The 17,142-nt window shown below is 38.7% G+C and overlaps 1 protein-coding gene across 1 annotated transcript; it reads right to left on the reverse strand.

Moving 5' to 3' along the window:
- Positions 1 to 471: 471 nt before the first annotated feature.
- Positions 472 to 16,465, reverse strand: LOC146709749 (sodium- and chloride-dependent GABA transporter 2-like). Its single transcript, XM_085457954.1, has 14 exons — positions 16,291 to 16,465; positions 11,407 to 11,541; positions 11,181 to 11,321; positions 10,872 to 10,959; positions 8,758 to 8,890; positions 7,644 to 7,778; positions 7,463 to 7,566; positions 6,662 to 6,786; positions 4,945 to 5,057; positions 4,696 to 4,833; positions 3,393 to 3,495; positions 2,239 to 2,339; positions 1,929 to 2,099; positions 472 to 1,843 (listed from the first exon to the last, which is right to left on the reverse strand). The coding sequence occupies exons 1-14, from the start codon at positions 16,463 to 16,465 to the stop codon at positions 1,751 to 1,753; spliced, it is 1,755 nt and encodes a 584-aa protein (XP_085314080.1). The 3' UTR covers positions 472 to 1,750.
- Between the last annotated feature and the right edge of the window lie 677 nt (positions 16,466 to 17,142).

The raw sequence follows: 17,142 nt of genomic DNA on the forward strand, positions 1-17,142 counted from the left end.
CAATGCCATCTAGAAAGCATGTGATTGGCAACAGTTTTATTTTCTAGCATGACAACAAGCCCAAACGATCTGTCAATGCTCCAAAGACACAATGGAAACTGATCAGTCATGGATTGGCCTGCACCATAGAGTCTGTATCTGTCACACTCTCTCAACACATTCACTTAAATTACAGAAAAGCTTTCACAGTGAAAGCTAAATTATTCCCCAAAGTATTTTATTATACAAATTCAAGGTCAAATATCAAGACACATTTAAAAAGTCTTGTAACCAATACAATAATCCAAGAAAATACAATGCACCTTAAAGTAAAAGTAGGAGTTCAGTTATAAATGTAAGGAGCAAACATTAACCACTTTTTGACAGACTTGAAGAGCAATATTTATTTGGTTTATTATACATGTTGATAAAAAAAAGAATATCATGAAATATACTCTGAATGCTTAAAATACATACGGATCGTTAGGCCTAGTGTTTCCTGATATGTGTGTGTAGCACAAGCAACATGAAACACATACCAGAAAACGTCAAGGAGAAATCTTTCCAAAGGACACAATTTCATAGTTACTCCTCAGTTCCAGGTAATTAAAAAAGGAGGGGGCACTAAAGGAGTCTGAAGTAAAAAACAAAAACAAAACTGACCTCTGTTGCTTACATTCAGTGTATTTCAGCCAAAAAACTATAGGAATATAAACATAAAAAAGGTTCAGAACACTGAAAACTTGATGTGCGATCCTTGGCATTACTTAGCATGTCAGCATGTAGCAATGTTGACCTTTGTTCTATGAAATGTAAGTTTTTATTTTTCATGCGTATGTTATAAAGCATTTTGTAGCTTGTATGTTGTAGCTGTAACCAAAATAAAGCTACAAGCTTAGTGAAGCTAATCTTTTTCATTTTAAATGTTATGAAGGTGTTTCTACGCAGGTCCCCATGTTATTTAAGTATTTAGAACTTAATGCCAGAATGATGATAGATATAGTTTTTAAAACAGGTTCTGACTGAGAGAGGAACAGAAAAACAGCCTTTTACTTTTCAATTTGTATGAATATATAAAAACGTTGTGTTAAAATAACCCAGATTTCCATGAAACATCACAAAAACACAACAGAAGTAGCAGTTGATGTAGGAAATCATTAAAAAAGTGATCATCATAAAAACGTGTTAAACTGTGAATATGTGTTTTCAGCTCAATACTTTTAAACACTAAAAGACCTTGCTTTTATGTTTCTAAAAAAGAAAAAAAAACTTGTCACGGTGCGAGGGGCTGCACGGCGCGTTGTCACCATGGCGATCCGCGTTAACGGAAATTTGCTGCGTTAATGCGGTTATGGTGTTAACGTCATTCTAACAAGATTTAACGCCGACAGCACTAGTTTTAAAATCTCTATTCACTGTGTTGGTCTATAAATAATAATTGTAAGTTTCTTTTCAATCTCAACGTCTGTGTGTTCGTAGTGAGTTTAAAGTAAAAAGTCAAGTAAAAATGTTATTGTTAGGGTTTGAGGTATTTGAAATGCAAATTAAAGTCATATCAGAGGCTCCATATCAGTGTAGTATTTTATACATTCAGCCTCTAACAGATATTCAGACATTTCGTGCTTCAGATAGACCCTTTCACCTTATAAAAAATATTAATACCAGCCACCATATATGTGCATAATAGAGGACCCACACCTTAAGTATTATTTAAAACGCAAATTAAAAGGTACATTTAAAGATTTGCATTTCAGTGAATAAGGCTGAACAGTTATTTTGGGGCACGTAGTGAATCATGGACATTTATCATTTCCTTTTCCATTCCTCGAAGATCACTTGCAGGCTGGGAGCTGGTCTTCAGACGCTTGGTAAAGGAATTAATATTGTCAGTTATTATCAGGTATTATCAGTTATTATCACTAACAGCCGACACTAACAACATCACTGACCTGCCAGAGACTCCCTCTTCCTTTGGCCAGTTTGTAGATCATAGTGACTGGGACCATAGAAAGTGACGACAGCGCGAGGAACCAGCCAATGCAGTAAGCCCACCAAGGATACATGTATGTGTTGTTGAACTTCAGAGGGGTGTACCTCAGGAGCAAAAATATAAGTGTTCCCTTCAAAAGAAAACATATAAATAATAAACATTATGGGATGAATTTCCCATATGTGGGACTAATAAAGCTTATCTCATCTTATCTTATGAGAATAGAGCATACTGATAAACTGTTTACAGAAGCTGCTTTAGAAACTTACACTGCAAATGAGAGGGGTGGCATAGAGCCAGCAGTACTTGATCAGTGACAGAGGTCTGTATCCAATCATGTCCTCAATGTTGGTGTAGAAGCGATCGGCACCTAGAACAGAGACAGTTTACTAGAAAGAAACTTGTGTTTAACTTTTAATATTTCCCCACAACAAAATTATATTTTTAAGGTTTTTACAATGACCGCTTTTTCAAATGAGTTATACAGTGAATATGGGCTGTAAACTCTCAGCTTCCTTTAAGGAGGAGGTCTTTGTCAATTGTTCAGGTTCCTCAAATTATTTTAAGGACACACTGCATACCATGCTAATATATGCCAGGTTTTCAGCTAATAGGTCTTTGAGAATCACCTTGTTGGTACAAAAATACTACTTTATGCTATTTTGTCATAAAATCAACCAAAGAAAAGGGAATAAATTATGTTTTTGCCTGAAGATACAATATAAAATCAGTTATTTGCTTGTATTTTATTTGTAGACACAACACTAGTTCATCCCTTGAGTTATGTGTTTAACAAACAAAATAAAACATTCCTCTGAAAATGGGCCGGTACAAGAACTGGACTGACAATAAGTGAAAACAGCCAACGTCCAAAGAAAAACCTTGAAATACCTTCAGAAAGCCTGGAGTATTATTCAAGACAACTTAAAAAATATAATAAGATAATCTGACTCCTTGAAAGATAAATATAAGAAAAAAAGATACAGGGCTGGGTGTGGGGGGCTTGGGGACTCACACCATTCAGCTATCCACTCGTGCTGATTATGCAAATAATAACATGTCGCAAATATCTTCCAAAAAACACTGCATCAGGTATGAAAACAGACCTGCTTTTGTCTGCATTAAATTCAGTACATTTCAAGATTTCTGCAGATACGATAAGATGCAATAAGTTCAATAGCAAAAAAACCTGCATCCCCATCTTTCAGTTGATACTGTGCCTCTTTAGCAGGTCCTGACAGTTGCTTTTAAATTACCAAAAATGCTTTGTGCTGTAAATCCAGCCCTACATGTGTATGTATATACAGCATGTATAGAGATTTACAAGATATATTTTGGTAATAATAGTGGACAGCTATTAGGACGTCACTATAAAAAGACATACAAACCAAAGACTTTTATAACAATAATAATTTTGTCTTACCATAAATCCATCCAATCGTAACTGACTGGAAAATTGCCATCAGCAGCAGAGTAGGACCGCTGCAAACATAGTGATCGAAGATCTGCAGAATGTATGCACCAGCCTAAAATTAAAACATTCATCATGTTAATCTTGAAGCTATTCACACTTATTATCTAGTATATCAACAACTTTGATATCCTACAAACTTAGAAAGCAAAGTGAACTCTATATTATACTAAAAGAAGCATTAGGACAAAATCTCATCAACAAATTTCATAAATCTCCAGACAGGGGCATGTTTACCAATAAATTAGGTTAATTAGGTTAATATGCTCTTTGTGAACTGAAGAAACCATTTGCTGCAGTTTTGAAAGACAGCCGCTTCTCCACTCAGGTCTGGGTTGATGAGATTCCCACACCCCCATCACTCTGTTGTGTCCTGCCTGGGCCATCCTTCCTAACCCTTCTAAAAACACCTTGCCTACAAATTGACCAAACTGCTCTGTAACTGTAAGCCTAAGTCCCAGATGCCCTTCAACGTACATCCATTTTTGCTAATTATTTCCAATCTTGTCCTTTTGACCACAACCCATAGCTCGTGGTTATAAGTGAGGCTATGAACATCCCTGTCACTGTTCCTACCACTCTCCCCACTCAAGACCCTGAGGTACTTGAACTTTTCTACATGTGGCAGCAATGCCAACCAACTTGGAACAGGCATTCCAATCCAATCAGACTTCAAGGTGGTAATTCTCATCATTGCTGCTCCCCATTTGCCAGCAAACTGCCACTTGATGAAGCCTGAAGGATCACATCATACACAAAAAGCAAGGTTGTGATCATGAGTCCATTATGTCTCACACAAATGTATTAATAAGAATTTTGAACAGAATCAGAAACAAAGGGAATTCAACACCCACCAAACCTGACATTGCTATTAATTCAAAGCGTGGTTTCACTATTGTTGTGAAGGAACTAAAAGTCCACAGCAACGGGCCCAGTACCACATACACCTGAAGTGTCCTCGCAGGACACCCAGACTCCCCTGAGCACATGCAGACATGTGATTTTTGTGCTTCCCTTGTTTTGATTTCCATTTTGTTATACCCGTGATACCAAGCCCACCAAGCCTGGGGCATTTACAAAAACACTGAACAAGATCCATATAAAAGCAGATGCCATTAAATATTCAGATTTACACAACCATCATTTTTTTGTAGCACTACATTTTTCCAGTCTTGCATTGCCACTGTTCCAACTTTTATGAAATGAATTTCAGGCATGAAAGTTATAATAATTATGCTGTTTTTAAACATCTCACCTGTGACATCAATAACAGGCCAAACAGATAGCAAAGCGCACAGATCAGCATCAGATAAAGCTCTCTGTGATATCCTTTCCTTAAATGGGAGGGGAAGACATCTGTCAAAGAGGTCATGATGCTTTCAAGACCTGCAAACTTGAGAATTACACAAAGACAGGTTAGTGTCGAGGTAAGTTAACCAGAAGAAAAAAAAAAACAATACTGCATTACATTTTCTTAGGAGATATAAAAAAAACTGCAACTCACCTGACCATCTATTCCTAACAAGATGATCATGGCAAAGAAGCACACAGACCAGACCTGAGGCCAAGGCAGCAGGGTCACAGCTTGTGGGTAGACTATGAAAACAAGGCCTGGACCTACAAAGTGAAACAGATGCCAAAGTGTCTCTAAATGACAACTTTATGATCATTACGGAGTTGTACAATTGTTAAGGAAATGCAGATTGGATCAAATAAATCTGAAACATGTTAAATGGTAGGAATAGAAAATGAATTACCAGTAAGGTGCTGATTTCTTATATACATTTAAATAGGCCTAAATTCAAGCTGAAATTAAGAAGTCAGAAATGCTGTGTGGCTACCTTAAGAGAGCTGCGAATAAATGAATGTCCGTAAACCTCAGTGAAGAGAAGCTATGTTTTAAGAAGCAGGGAGCGCTACGATTCCTCCAGAATGATGCGAGAAACCGATAAAGTAATGCAGAAAACAACTGCTTCAGTTATTCCTGCTAAAGATGGTTCCACAAGCTAATAAAACATTCAGTCCACTTAGTTTTTCATACACTGCTTCTGCCTTTTTTAAATTTACTGAAATGTAAAACCTTGAAAGACGGTGTACTTTATGTAGATAGAAAAGGCATGCATAGTCCCTTGAGGGATGCAATATGCCTCCAGAAAGCAGGTTGTAGTTAATGGAAAACAACATTTTCCATAATAGTAGTGTTTTTTTGTACATAGTAGTTCAAAACAACAGCCGGGAAAGATAGATGCATTAGGTTTATGTTTCCAACAGTGTCCTTAAGGCACTTAATATTTTAAAGTAAAGACTCAACAATAATACAGAGAAAAAAGGAAAAAAACTACAACGATCATTTGACCCTCTATGAGCAAGCGCTTTGGCAACAGTGGGAAGGAAAAACGTCCTTTTTATGATAAGAAACTTTCGGCAGAAGCAGACTCAGGGGAGGGGCGGCTATCTGCTGTGACCAGTTGGGTGTGAGGGAAGAAATATTAACAATAACTAATTATTGCTACTGCTAAATAGAACAGCCTGATGGCCAAAAATACAAATATTGCTCTATGATATTGACTGACAGACCATCTGATAATAAAATGTGTGCTGCATTCATGTGTTGGGGTTGTTATTGACTACAGAAACCCTGGGTGGCATTCTTACTCAATTTTGGTTGGCAGTAGTTGAGCACACACTACACAGCATGGAGTACAGACATTTCAGCATTACAAGCACAAGCTGCTCCAAGTCTTGGGAAATAAGGGACAATCATTCCATGCTTGTGAAAATTCCCCAGCATCATGCCTTATATTGTCAAAGTCAGTAGTGCCAGAGCTGATCCTGTATGCTTGTGGATAATTTTAAAATTTAAGTCTAAAAATCCTAACTATAAAAATGAAAAATAAGAGCTCATACACCTCGACCAAGGCTGAAAACTGCTTCCATGAACTGAGCTGCTGGATCCAGCTGAGTTCATGATATTATCTTGAGAACATTTAGATGACATTTTCCTCTTTTTTCAATTTGATGCATGTGTTGTGTGAAAGAACTAATCTGCTTGCAGTGTTAAAGAAGCTCTTTTAAAAATTATTGTGTCCAGAGTTGTACTTGGATCAACTTTGAAACTAAATCACAAGCTTTCATGTTAATCTGTCTTTATTTTTTGCATAATGGATGAGGTAAAAAAAAAAAAAGCCAGACTCAAATACTTTTCAGACTGACATCCGTACCTGACTCAGCGACTGTAGCAATGTCGACACCCTGCTTTTGCGACATGTAACCCAGAACTGAGAAAATGGCAAAGCCTGACAGGAAGCTGGTCGCGCTGTTCAACAAACAAAGATAAAAGGAGTCTCTGCAAATCAGAAAGAAAGCATAATGTCACTATTTTCTTTAAGACAACAAAAAGATAATGGGCTGTGGGAAACACTTTCATTGTTACCCACTGGTTAATATTCTGTTTGCGGTAGTGCTTGAGGTGCTAATTCAGTTAACAAGGTGCTTCTCAGCACAGATTGCTTTTCTTTGCAGCCTTAGTGAGTTCAGTGCAGATGTTTATAAACCAGTTCTACAGCTGCTACAGATTCTCAGGGATCTCCTTGAGAGCAAAAAACAAGGACTGCGGTTGCCAGTAATCCAGTATGGTTTTACTGGAGTCTGCCCATAGAATACATAAATAATAAAGTGCATGGAATAAAGCACTACATGAATGTGTGATTAAAATGTGATCTGTAGTCTAAAGTGCTTTAAGAGGTTAGTAAGATAGAAAAGTGCTTTGTACGGTGACTGAATGTCTACCTGTGCTTAAAGGTTAATAAAAATAGAAGGGGTAATGGATGCACATATTACAAGGGCTGTAATCAAAATCATTTTCAAGTATGTGTTTTCTTGATGTGTTATTTACTTAGACCAGTGCTAAAGCCTTTCAGAAAGTAAGAAAGCTGCTGTAAACACATTTAGTGGCAAAGTATTTGGAGACAGCCACTGACATACAAACTAAAATGTTTGTCACATCTTCGTGAGGAGCTCACCTGTAACAGTTATTGTTGTACTTGTTGTAGCTCCCAAGTGTAGTTAGGCATCCCAAACATATGGCATAAGAATAAAATATTTGTGTTCCAGCATCCATCCAGACCTGTAAACCAAGTTATTAGTTCATAAACACCGCTGCAGAAATGTCTGACACGATTAAGAAATGAGGCTGAATCATACCAGTGGGTCAGCGAGCCGTTCAGGATTGGGATACAAGTAGTACTTGATACCATGGAAGGCTCCAGGAAGGGTCATTCCTCTGACAAACAGCATGATTAACAGGACAAAGGGGAACGTGGCTGTGAAATATGTTGCCTGTATATATATAAAAAATAAATTAGGTTTTAAATTAAGGATTACTTGTTTATGACCACACGCTATGATGAGGCCATGCTGTTAATGTCAGCATCAAGATATTATTCAACAAGTCACACAACTGTGAACAATATTCACAGTTGTGTGAATATTTGCATTTGGTCTTTGGAGGTAACACCAAATGCATAATACCATTCTTATTTAACTGCGACTTCCATGACCAGAATTTAAATCATGTGCGACACATTGGACCAAGAAATAACATAAAGAAGTACAAGAATATAATATTGCTATATTTTCCTTTGTTTATTAAAAGGAGGCTGTATTGTCCATAACAGTTGCAAAACTTGCTTTCATAACCCTCTTTTGTGCCAACTTCGGCTGTTATGTGTTGTGGTGTGGTTCGAATATACTGTATGATAGCCAGGCATGTGCAAATGTGAGACTGAACGACTGCCATGGCGGCAGCCTGAAGGGGGGAAAAAAGCAGTGGACGTCTGGGAGTTCTGATCATTTCATTTTTCTTCACACCACACCTTAATCACTCTGAGAACAAGTAGTAGCAAGTAAGTAATTTGAGCTCAGTACCGAAACAATTTGGGATTTTTATAACAGCAGCCACTGATCATCTCACCTCACTACACAACAACTTAACTGCATTTTATGTCAGTAGGTGATGTAATTTCATGCTTACACAACTAACGGATATACAAAGGTCGTGAAGGGAAATTGAGGAAACAGGTGTGCCTAAAAGTTTACAAATCCAGATTAGAAAGTATGCAAAACATCTGTCTATCTCTAGAAAACTCCAAATAAATGAAAATTAGATTTTCACAATAAAATTGGCAACAGCTACAAAGACACTGTGCAACATGAAATGAATCTGAATGATTCCCTGAAGAACCTGAAAGCCAGTGACAACTGCTGAAAACTGCTGAGGGTATAAAATGCGACTCAACATTTTTCCTTTTAGTGTTACCTTTCCCGTGGATCTTACTCCCTTCCAAACACAAAAGTAGCAGATGACCCAGGCTAGAAGATGGCACAGAGAAAGGTCCCACTGTATGGTTCCCAAGTTCTCTATGCCGCTGGATATATTCAACACCCGACGCCTGAAAGAAGACGTACTATCAGTGTATGGAAAGGTCTTTTAAACCAATGTATGTAGTCGGGTAAAACCTACTCTTTTGTAAAAATTTGAATCTAGTTAATTCACAAAGACTTTAAAAATGAAGATTCAGTGAGTGTGGCTAGAAAACTGATGTCAGCATACTTACACAGTGGACTACTTAAGTACTTACATATAGATTGACAAGTCACTGGGTTCGGCATGAAAGGTCTGTTGAAGTTAAAGCTCATGAAACTATTTAGAATGACACAAGCTTCAACATGCAATTAAAAGCCCTTCACACCTTCAGTACATGGGTGTTTTCAGTTATTATGGCCAAATTAAGTGTTTAATGCCAGGGGCAACTACGTTCCACCCTAACAGAGCAACATCAAAAAAGTGACTGAGACATCAGTTTAACAGTTTGTAGATCTCTACACACTGACAGCAAAATGTCAAAAGAAGTAACAGACCCTACTACTTGTATCTAAAGCATCTTCACACTAAACATTTATCAAAATGTGGGATATTTCTGTAAGATTTTTAATTTAGTTTTGGTGTTCTACACATTCTAAATGTGTCATAACAGTTTAACCCTGCTTAACAGACACATGACATTTCATACTACTCCTAACCTATAATTTCCTCTAGATTTGTACTTCTCATTTTAAAAAGTCAAGTAAAATTCTTTAAAAACTATACTGGTGTTATAAAGTATATGTCAGTATACACAGAATACTATAATGAGTATCAAATGATACTTATTATAGTACTCATCAAATAGTAGCAAATAAGTGTTTTGCAAAAAAGATCTGTTATCATAGTCCCTTATCATAGCAATTAAAGCCAGAGAAAAACAATAATTAATGACACTTACTCTCATTGGCCACTTTATTAGGTACAACTGTATTAATGTAAATATCTAATCAGCCAGCAGGATAGCAGCAAGTCGGTGCATTCATGCACTTAGATGTGGTCAAAACAACCTGCTGAACTTTAAAGTGATCATCAACAAGAGAAAGAAGTGCGAATTACATGACTCTGAACATGATTACAGATAAGCCAGTTGTAGCTCGAGTATTTTAGAAACCGCTAATCTACTGGGATTATGCCACCATCCACAGTTTATAGCTAATGGTCAAAGAAAACCATTAGCTTGCTGATGCCAGAGGTCATCAACAAGGCCAATACCCCAATACCGCTAATTGGTAACCCTAATTACTAGTTGTTATAACCAAGGCGTGCAGAAGACCATATCTGAATACAAAATGCATCAAACATGAAAGCAGATGGAGAGCAGCAGAAGACCATACTGGGTGCCACTCCAAACACCTACAAACAGGAAACTGAGGCTATAGTTCCAGTAAGTTCACCAGAGTCGGTCAACTGAAGACTAGAAAAGTTTTGCCTGATTTGATGAGCTTTGATTTTTGCTCACACATTCAGATGGTAAACAACATGAACTGACGTAAACAACATGAATTGAGCGATGTTCAAATACTGCAGCCTGTCTGACTTTTGTTGCTAATCATGTCCATCCCTTTATGATCGCAATGTGCCCGTTTTCTGATGGCTGCTTCCAGCAGGATAATGCACCATGTCACAAAGCTCTAATTACCTCAAAATAGTTTCTTGAATATGACATTGAGTACCCCTCTGGCCTCCACAGTACCCAGATCTCAATTCAATACAGCACCTTTGGGATGTGGTGCAAATTTCTGAGAAATGTTTCCAGCACCTTGTTCAATCTATGGTATAAAGAATTAAGGGAGTTCTGAAGGCAAAAAAAAATGGATCTACCCTTGTACTAACTAGGTCTACTTAATATAGTGAATGTGAAGCCCTCCAAACTACATGATAAATTACCATTAATTACCATTAATGCTAACAGCCATGTAATGCATGTAATATACGTATCTGAATTTACATACATTTTGAAACAATATTGAGGATTGTTAACAAATTATCTCTGATTTGTGACTTACTGCCAAAACTCTAAAACAGAAGATGATGCATTCACAGGTGATGTCCAGTTGGCAGTAGTATTGTAGTTGTTAATTTCTACACAACGATCTGAAATGTATCAAAATCTTGTTAAACACGCTCTGCTGACACATCAACAAGTGAATACTGCATTAAATATTGTGAACATTAGCTTTAGTATTTCATAAATGTATAGTTGTGTGAATATTTGCATATTAACATTTCAATCCAATCTTTACATACTTCCAATTCATTTACCAATTAAGTCAGTAATTTGTTGATGTATATGTGGGACAGAAAATTGAATTTACTCGTGTTCCAGGTGTTATTACAGGTGGCCCATGGCAACTCTCCAGAGAAGGAAGAGAACAAGTAGAGAAAAGCCCAGGCTAAAATCACAATATAGCTGATACTTCCATAGAAAATGATCATTTGGCTGGTGTATCCCATGCCTGGAAACAACATAACTGTTAACATTGCATTCCCTCAGTTTTTCTTCATTGATCTGCTTCACCACAATCCCAGTGGTTAGCTCACCTTCAAACAAGGGGCAGACCTTCCTCCAGCACATGATCCCCCCCTGACTGGTGTACTGGCCCAGTGCCGTCTCCAGCACAAATAGAGGTATGCCACAGGTCACAAGGAACAGGACATAAGGAATTAAGAAAGCACCTAGAGGTAGGAAAAAATAAACAGCAAACAACATATGGATTGGCTCTGCTTTGAGGGCAGCAAATGTTAACAGTTAAAATAACAGGGACGAAATACAGTAACGACATTATATCCTCCTGATAACCAAGCAAAATAGTATCTTTCAGTTTAACTGTTTAATGACTCACACAAGGGGATCAATGCTCTTTATCTGATTCAGCTGTTAGCTCAATTCCATTTGCTGTCCAGAGAGACGGATTTATAAAGTCTATCAGCAGAGACACGCCAAGACTCACACCTACATGCATGTGCAAGCACACACACATACATGCATACCTACAGATACTGTCACGGCCAGGCGGATCAGCTGCACGCTGATCAGCCCTCTCTGTTTCTCTCTCTCTCTCTTCCTCTTCTCTCTCGCCGGGGCAGAACTCACTGTGGGTTCACGCCCTCAGCCCACGCCCTCGGGAGATGAGACACCTGGAGCAGCATTTAAGCCAGGAGGTGACTGCTGTTCGTCGCTGGATCGTTGTCTACCACGCGTTAGTGAAGTCAAGCTACAAGTTTAGTTAAGAGTGTTTTCCTCTGTGCGTCGTTCTTAACCCTGTCTCCCTGTCTACAGAGCTTCCTGGATTTTTCCCCGTGTGATTCCTGTGTGGCAGTGTCGGAGTGTGAGCCTGTGATCGTGTGAGTGGATATTCTGAAGAACGCGTGCTTTCCCTTGGACTTCCCTGGAGACCCCTTCTCCCCCCACTCAGCTGTATATAACACCCCCCCGCACATTCTTGTATATACACCTGGTGACTTGTAAATAAATCCTTCTTGTGAGCATCAGAACCGGAGTCCTGTGCTTGAGTCCTCCTCCAAACCGTAACAGATACACATGCTGACAAATGGAAAATTATGCAAAATGTATCAAAGTGTTAATCAGACATACAGAATTATACAACAATTAAAATACTGGCTGTGGCACAGCCTGCTAATAGATGCACCTGTGGTATCACTACTTGACCTCTAACCTCTAACCTTTAGTTCAAGGTCACTGAGATTCGAACTCGTTGGAGATTTTTAGTAAATGCACTTGTGGTATCGATTTCAAAATGTTAGGTAACTTCCTTCTTGAGTTATCATATCCACAAGATTTTTAGAAAACTTGACTTCTGACCCCTGACCTTGAGGCTGAGATTTTTTAGCAGATACACCTGTGGGATCTATTTGAAACACCACTTGTGTTAGGCTTGATTTCTTAATGTAAGGGTGAAACCTAAGGTAACCTCTAAAAATTTAAACTCTTCAACATTTTTTAGGTATAACAAGTAAACAAAGGTGATACAGCAAGTCAAGCTTGCGGGTAGATTTAGAAACCCAGTCGCTCTTGAGATCCTGTTCTAAAGTGTCCAGTTTAACAAATTTGTACTCTGCCAACCTGGCTTTATTTAACATTTTTAAAAAAGGCAAAGTCAAGACTCCTGGGCTGCAGCTCCTGTTCCTGAGACGGGACAGGCTGGGTTTGATTTAGCTTACATGTTGAAATCTGAAAGTATCATGTATTTCTGGAGGGAAGGCAGCAGAAAGAGCTGTAAGTAATTTACTGAAGTGTCAAAGAACACATTTTTCACACCTTTCTGGCAGCTGAAGTAAACTTAAATGTGGCCTTTAACCCTCTTTGAGATTAATATTTGCAGCTGTCGAGGCACAGAACCTGTTTTTGGTGCCAAATCGCTCCTCTTCTTGTTATAAATCTCATTAAAATTGACATACATACATACATAACAGCGGTCCCCAACCCCCAGGCCTCGGACCGGTACCGGTCCGTGAGTCGTTTGGTACCGGGCCGCAAGAGTTGAGGCTCAGGTGTGAAATGTATAGTTTTCAGGGGTTTTATCAGTTTTCAGCGTTATTTTGTTATCGTTTTCATCGTTTACTTGGTTTTCCTGGGTCTTTTCACGTGTGTTATGAATAATTTTTCTTTTTTTCGGTACCGGTACTAGTTTTATTTTGTTGTATTTATCCGCGACACCTCAAAGGCCGGTCCATGAAAATATTGTTGGGCATAAACCGGTCCGTGGCGCAAAAAAGGTTGGGGACCGCTGGTTTAGAAAATACTGCCAAAGCTCTTCATCTTTCATCCTCTGATGACAAATTTTGTTTCATTTACCCACATAAATCTGTTGTACACACACACACACATGTGAAGAGAGAGAGAGTATGCATAGTATGCAAATAGCCACCAAACAGCCATCATAATTCGTCATACAATGAGAACAGGACAAATCAACAATTGACAAGGACTAATTAATATTAAAATCTGTAACATAATGTATTGTTTGGAGTTTAGTCTGTTACTGTTGCTATTTTTACCATTTCTTCTTGCAGCAACTGTAACCCACATAATTTCCTTAGGGATTAATAAAGTATTCTGATTCCGATTGTTTCAGGATGACCTGCCATTATCTGCATACCTGCATCTTTTGCTTGTTTCTCCTCCTCTTCTTTTCTCTTTTTTCTAAACTGAGCACCTGATGGCTTTGAACTTTTCTTGTCCATCTTCCATTGGTTTTAATTTTGCACTCCAGTATGAACACCCATCCCTCAACTCGAGGATCACCACAACATAACCTAATAGACCAACACCTTAGTTCACAGATTCACTTTGTCTAGAGTTTATTTCTGGGATTTCACACAACCCAGGATTCATATCATGAATAGATAATGGGCTTGGATTTACAACATTATAAATGAAATGTGCTCTATTTGGAAGCAGCCGGCCCCCTCCCCTTTCGACGGGTTGTGTGTGAGACTTTAAATCATCAAACTGTAAATTTTAAATTTTAAATTGTTATTGATCCCTTTACCCCGAGTCCTAAAGTGTATATTTATTTTCTTACTCTTCTTATATATATTGTTTGTTTACTTGCACTGCTGTAACTGGAGCCTCGTCGTCTCGTCTCTCTATATACTGGACTGTATGTAGCGGAGATGAGAATAAAGTTTACTTTGGCTTCAGCAGCGAGCAGGCGCACCGAGGGCTCTCGCGCTCACTTTTCGTGTACAGAATTTCGAAAAAACATCGGTACCAAGTACCACTGAAAGCATGAACCTCATAAATCTTACAACACAAAGTTATTATTATTAAATTAGTAAAATTAGTATCTGCAATAAAGATTTGTTGTCATTGTATACATTCTACCACAGGCAAAGTTGCCTCCATTTTTATAGTTTTTATTAATATTTTGTAATAATTTATTTGTAATAATTTATTCTGTTTTGGGAGTGTTTTTTTAATGTATCTGTATTATATTATACATACACAATAAAAGTGAATCTCTGTCCATAAAATGCACTCAGTTTACTTTTTACTCACTATGAGCATCACTCATTATTCTCCCCGAGTAATTAAGGTTAGGATATGTATTTTTTTCTATTCCAATCCATTCTTCTTTTGCAGCATTTAAATAACCTTTATCAGATTTGATGGTTTTGTTACAGGCAAAGTGTTTTGCTTTTCTTTCACAACTGTGGGGATTAAATTGTGTTAAAATGTACAAAACAGTGATGTCATGTTTTGTGACGAGGACACAGGCACAGAGAGACTTGATGAATTTAAGAATCGTATGATTTAATAAAGAAATTTGCAGACTTGCACAGAGATGGTAAAATTATGATGACTGATAACGGAGACGAAGACAACAGACAATGAGGACAGGGAGGAACAGGGGTTTAAATGCACCAAAGTGACAGTCAGAGAGAACTCGGGAGTCGGGACAACATTTAAGGATGCAGGGACTGACAGAGACAGGTTTATCTTGCCTGGCTGGGCAACTCCTGGGTGCTCAGCACCCCCAAAGCTCTGATCCTGGAATCGCCCCTGGTATAACTAACGACACTATAACGAGCAGCTCCACGGTCTGTGCATCCGTGTGGACAGACTGTTTTCTGGTGAGGAGCAGTCCTGGGATGTGCGCCAGTAGTGGTGATAATAAGCTCCGTATGCGAAAAGTATGCACTGTGGGACTTTCTGCGCACCGCAGCGGTTTGGTACTGCGTTACGTAACAGGTGTGTAGTCTCCGCTGAGACTGGCTCGTGAAAACCACGCTGACTCCGGCTCCACGCCCTGCGCTTTGACTGAAAGGCGGTTCTTGAGCTTGTTTTCTAGTCCAGCTTCATATACCAGTGGCATTTGTTACGATGGTTTAACCGACTGCTTCTCGTGTAAACATTTACTAATATAACGACTTTCGGGATGTTTTACTTACTTTACTCCTTATTACACTGAGATCATCACATGGCGTTTACTTTGTAACTTGTTCTGATTGGTAAACTTGCTGCCCTGTTCCAAAACACTGTTGCATTGATCCAGCGCACTTTTTGTTGTTTGCTTCTGTCATGCGCCTAAAACTCTGCAGATTAATCAGTAAAATTCAAATTAGGCTAGAAAAAAAGGCGAAAGCAACTTTCTTTGTAATAAAAAAACAGAATAAATCTGGCAATGTATTTTTTTTTTCAATAACCTGTGGGACAGAAGGAAACGGGGATGAAAACTAAGCTGCTTATCAACCATTTAATATGTTTTTCATCCTCTAATTAGACCCTTCCCCAACCAAGAAAAAGTCATCTGCGATTAATAAAACAATAGTCTACTGGTCATTCTGTTTCTTCTCTCTCTCTCTCTCTCTGTTTTTTATTATGGGAACAAAGAGTTTCGGAGGTTCAGACATCGCACTGCACTTTGGTTAAGTAAGGGGGAGAATAACAGAAATACTCACCCCCGCCATTCTTGTAGCAAAGATATGGAAATCTCCACACGTTGCCAAGTCCAATAATAGCACCGGCCACAGACAGGATGGACTCCTTTTTGCTGCCCCACTTGCCACGCTCTTCTACAGTTTTTGAAGTGGTCTTTGTGGAGGAATGGAAGAGTCTGCACAGAGAGTCTGCCATGCTGCTGTGCAGAGAGCTTACCTAATGGTAAAACTGACACAAGTCCCCGAGTTTCTGGAGTGACGGGCTGGGGACCGTGTCATGCAGATGTGCACGAGCTTACCTAAATGTTACCCAATTGTTTCCTAACTGTCCGACTGTGAGGCCACAAACCGAGCTTTGCAAGACTGTCGGGCCAGCAGCCGACTAGTCAGTGAAGTCCAGCTCCCTCCTTAATTGTTTTTTGTTTTGTTTTGTTTTTTGTTCTGATAGAATTCTTCCAACATGTAGCAATTCGCGGTGCGTGCAGATGTTATAACATGACCAACAGCCTATAGGGACAGTGCGAGCATGACGGTGAAGAAACGTGCTTACCTGTCAAAATCCGTTACGCCCACAGGTGTTCCGTGGGTGTGGGCATGCTCGGTATCTGTCCTGCGGGAAAAGAAAGAAACACACACACACACACACACACACACACACACACACATCGTTTTCTTTCTTAAATGATCATCCATACATACACACATAGTATATATATATATATATATATATATATATATATATATATATATATATATATATATATATATACAGGGACGTGCAGAGGGGGGGGGGGCTAGAGGGGCTTGAGCACCCGCCCCTTTCCTGATGAGTGCCCAAAGTGCCCTTTTGTTGAGGCAACTTTTAAATTTTTT

This window comes from Copadichromis virginalis, linkage group LG5 (genome assembly GCF_057382275.1).
Source record: "Copadichromis virginalis isolate Kocher_CV1m ecotype Utaka linkage group LG5, C_Virginalis_male_GT1.1, whole genome shotgun sequence".
In the NCBI taxonomy this organism is placed as follows: domain Eukaryota; kingdom Metazoa; phylum Chordata; class Actinopteri; order Cichliformes; family Cichlidae; genus Copadichromis; species Copadichromis virginalis.

Bases quoted from the DNA above. Each gene is read 5' to 3' on its own strand.
- LOC146709749 (XM_085457954.1), bottom strand. From the start codon at position 16,465: ATGGCAGACTCTCTGTGCAGACTCTTCCATTCCTCCACAAAGACCACT. The intron at 11,542-16,290 runs GTGAGTATTTCT...TCCTACCTCTAG, and splicing joins TTGCTACAAGAATGGCGGGG to GTGCTTTCTTAATTCCTTAT. The intron at 4,834-4,944 runs GTGAGTTGCAGT...GTAATTCTCAAG, and splicing joins TGTTAGGAATAGATGGTCAG to TTTGCAGGTCTTGAAAGCAT.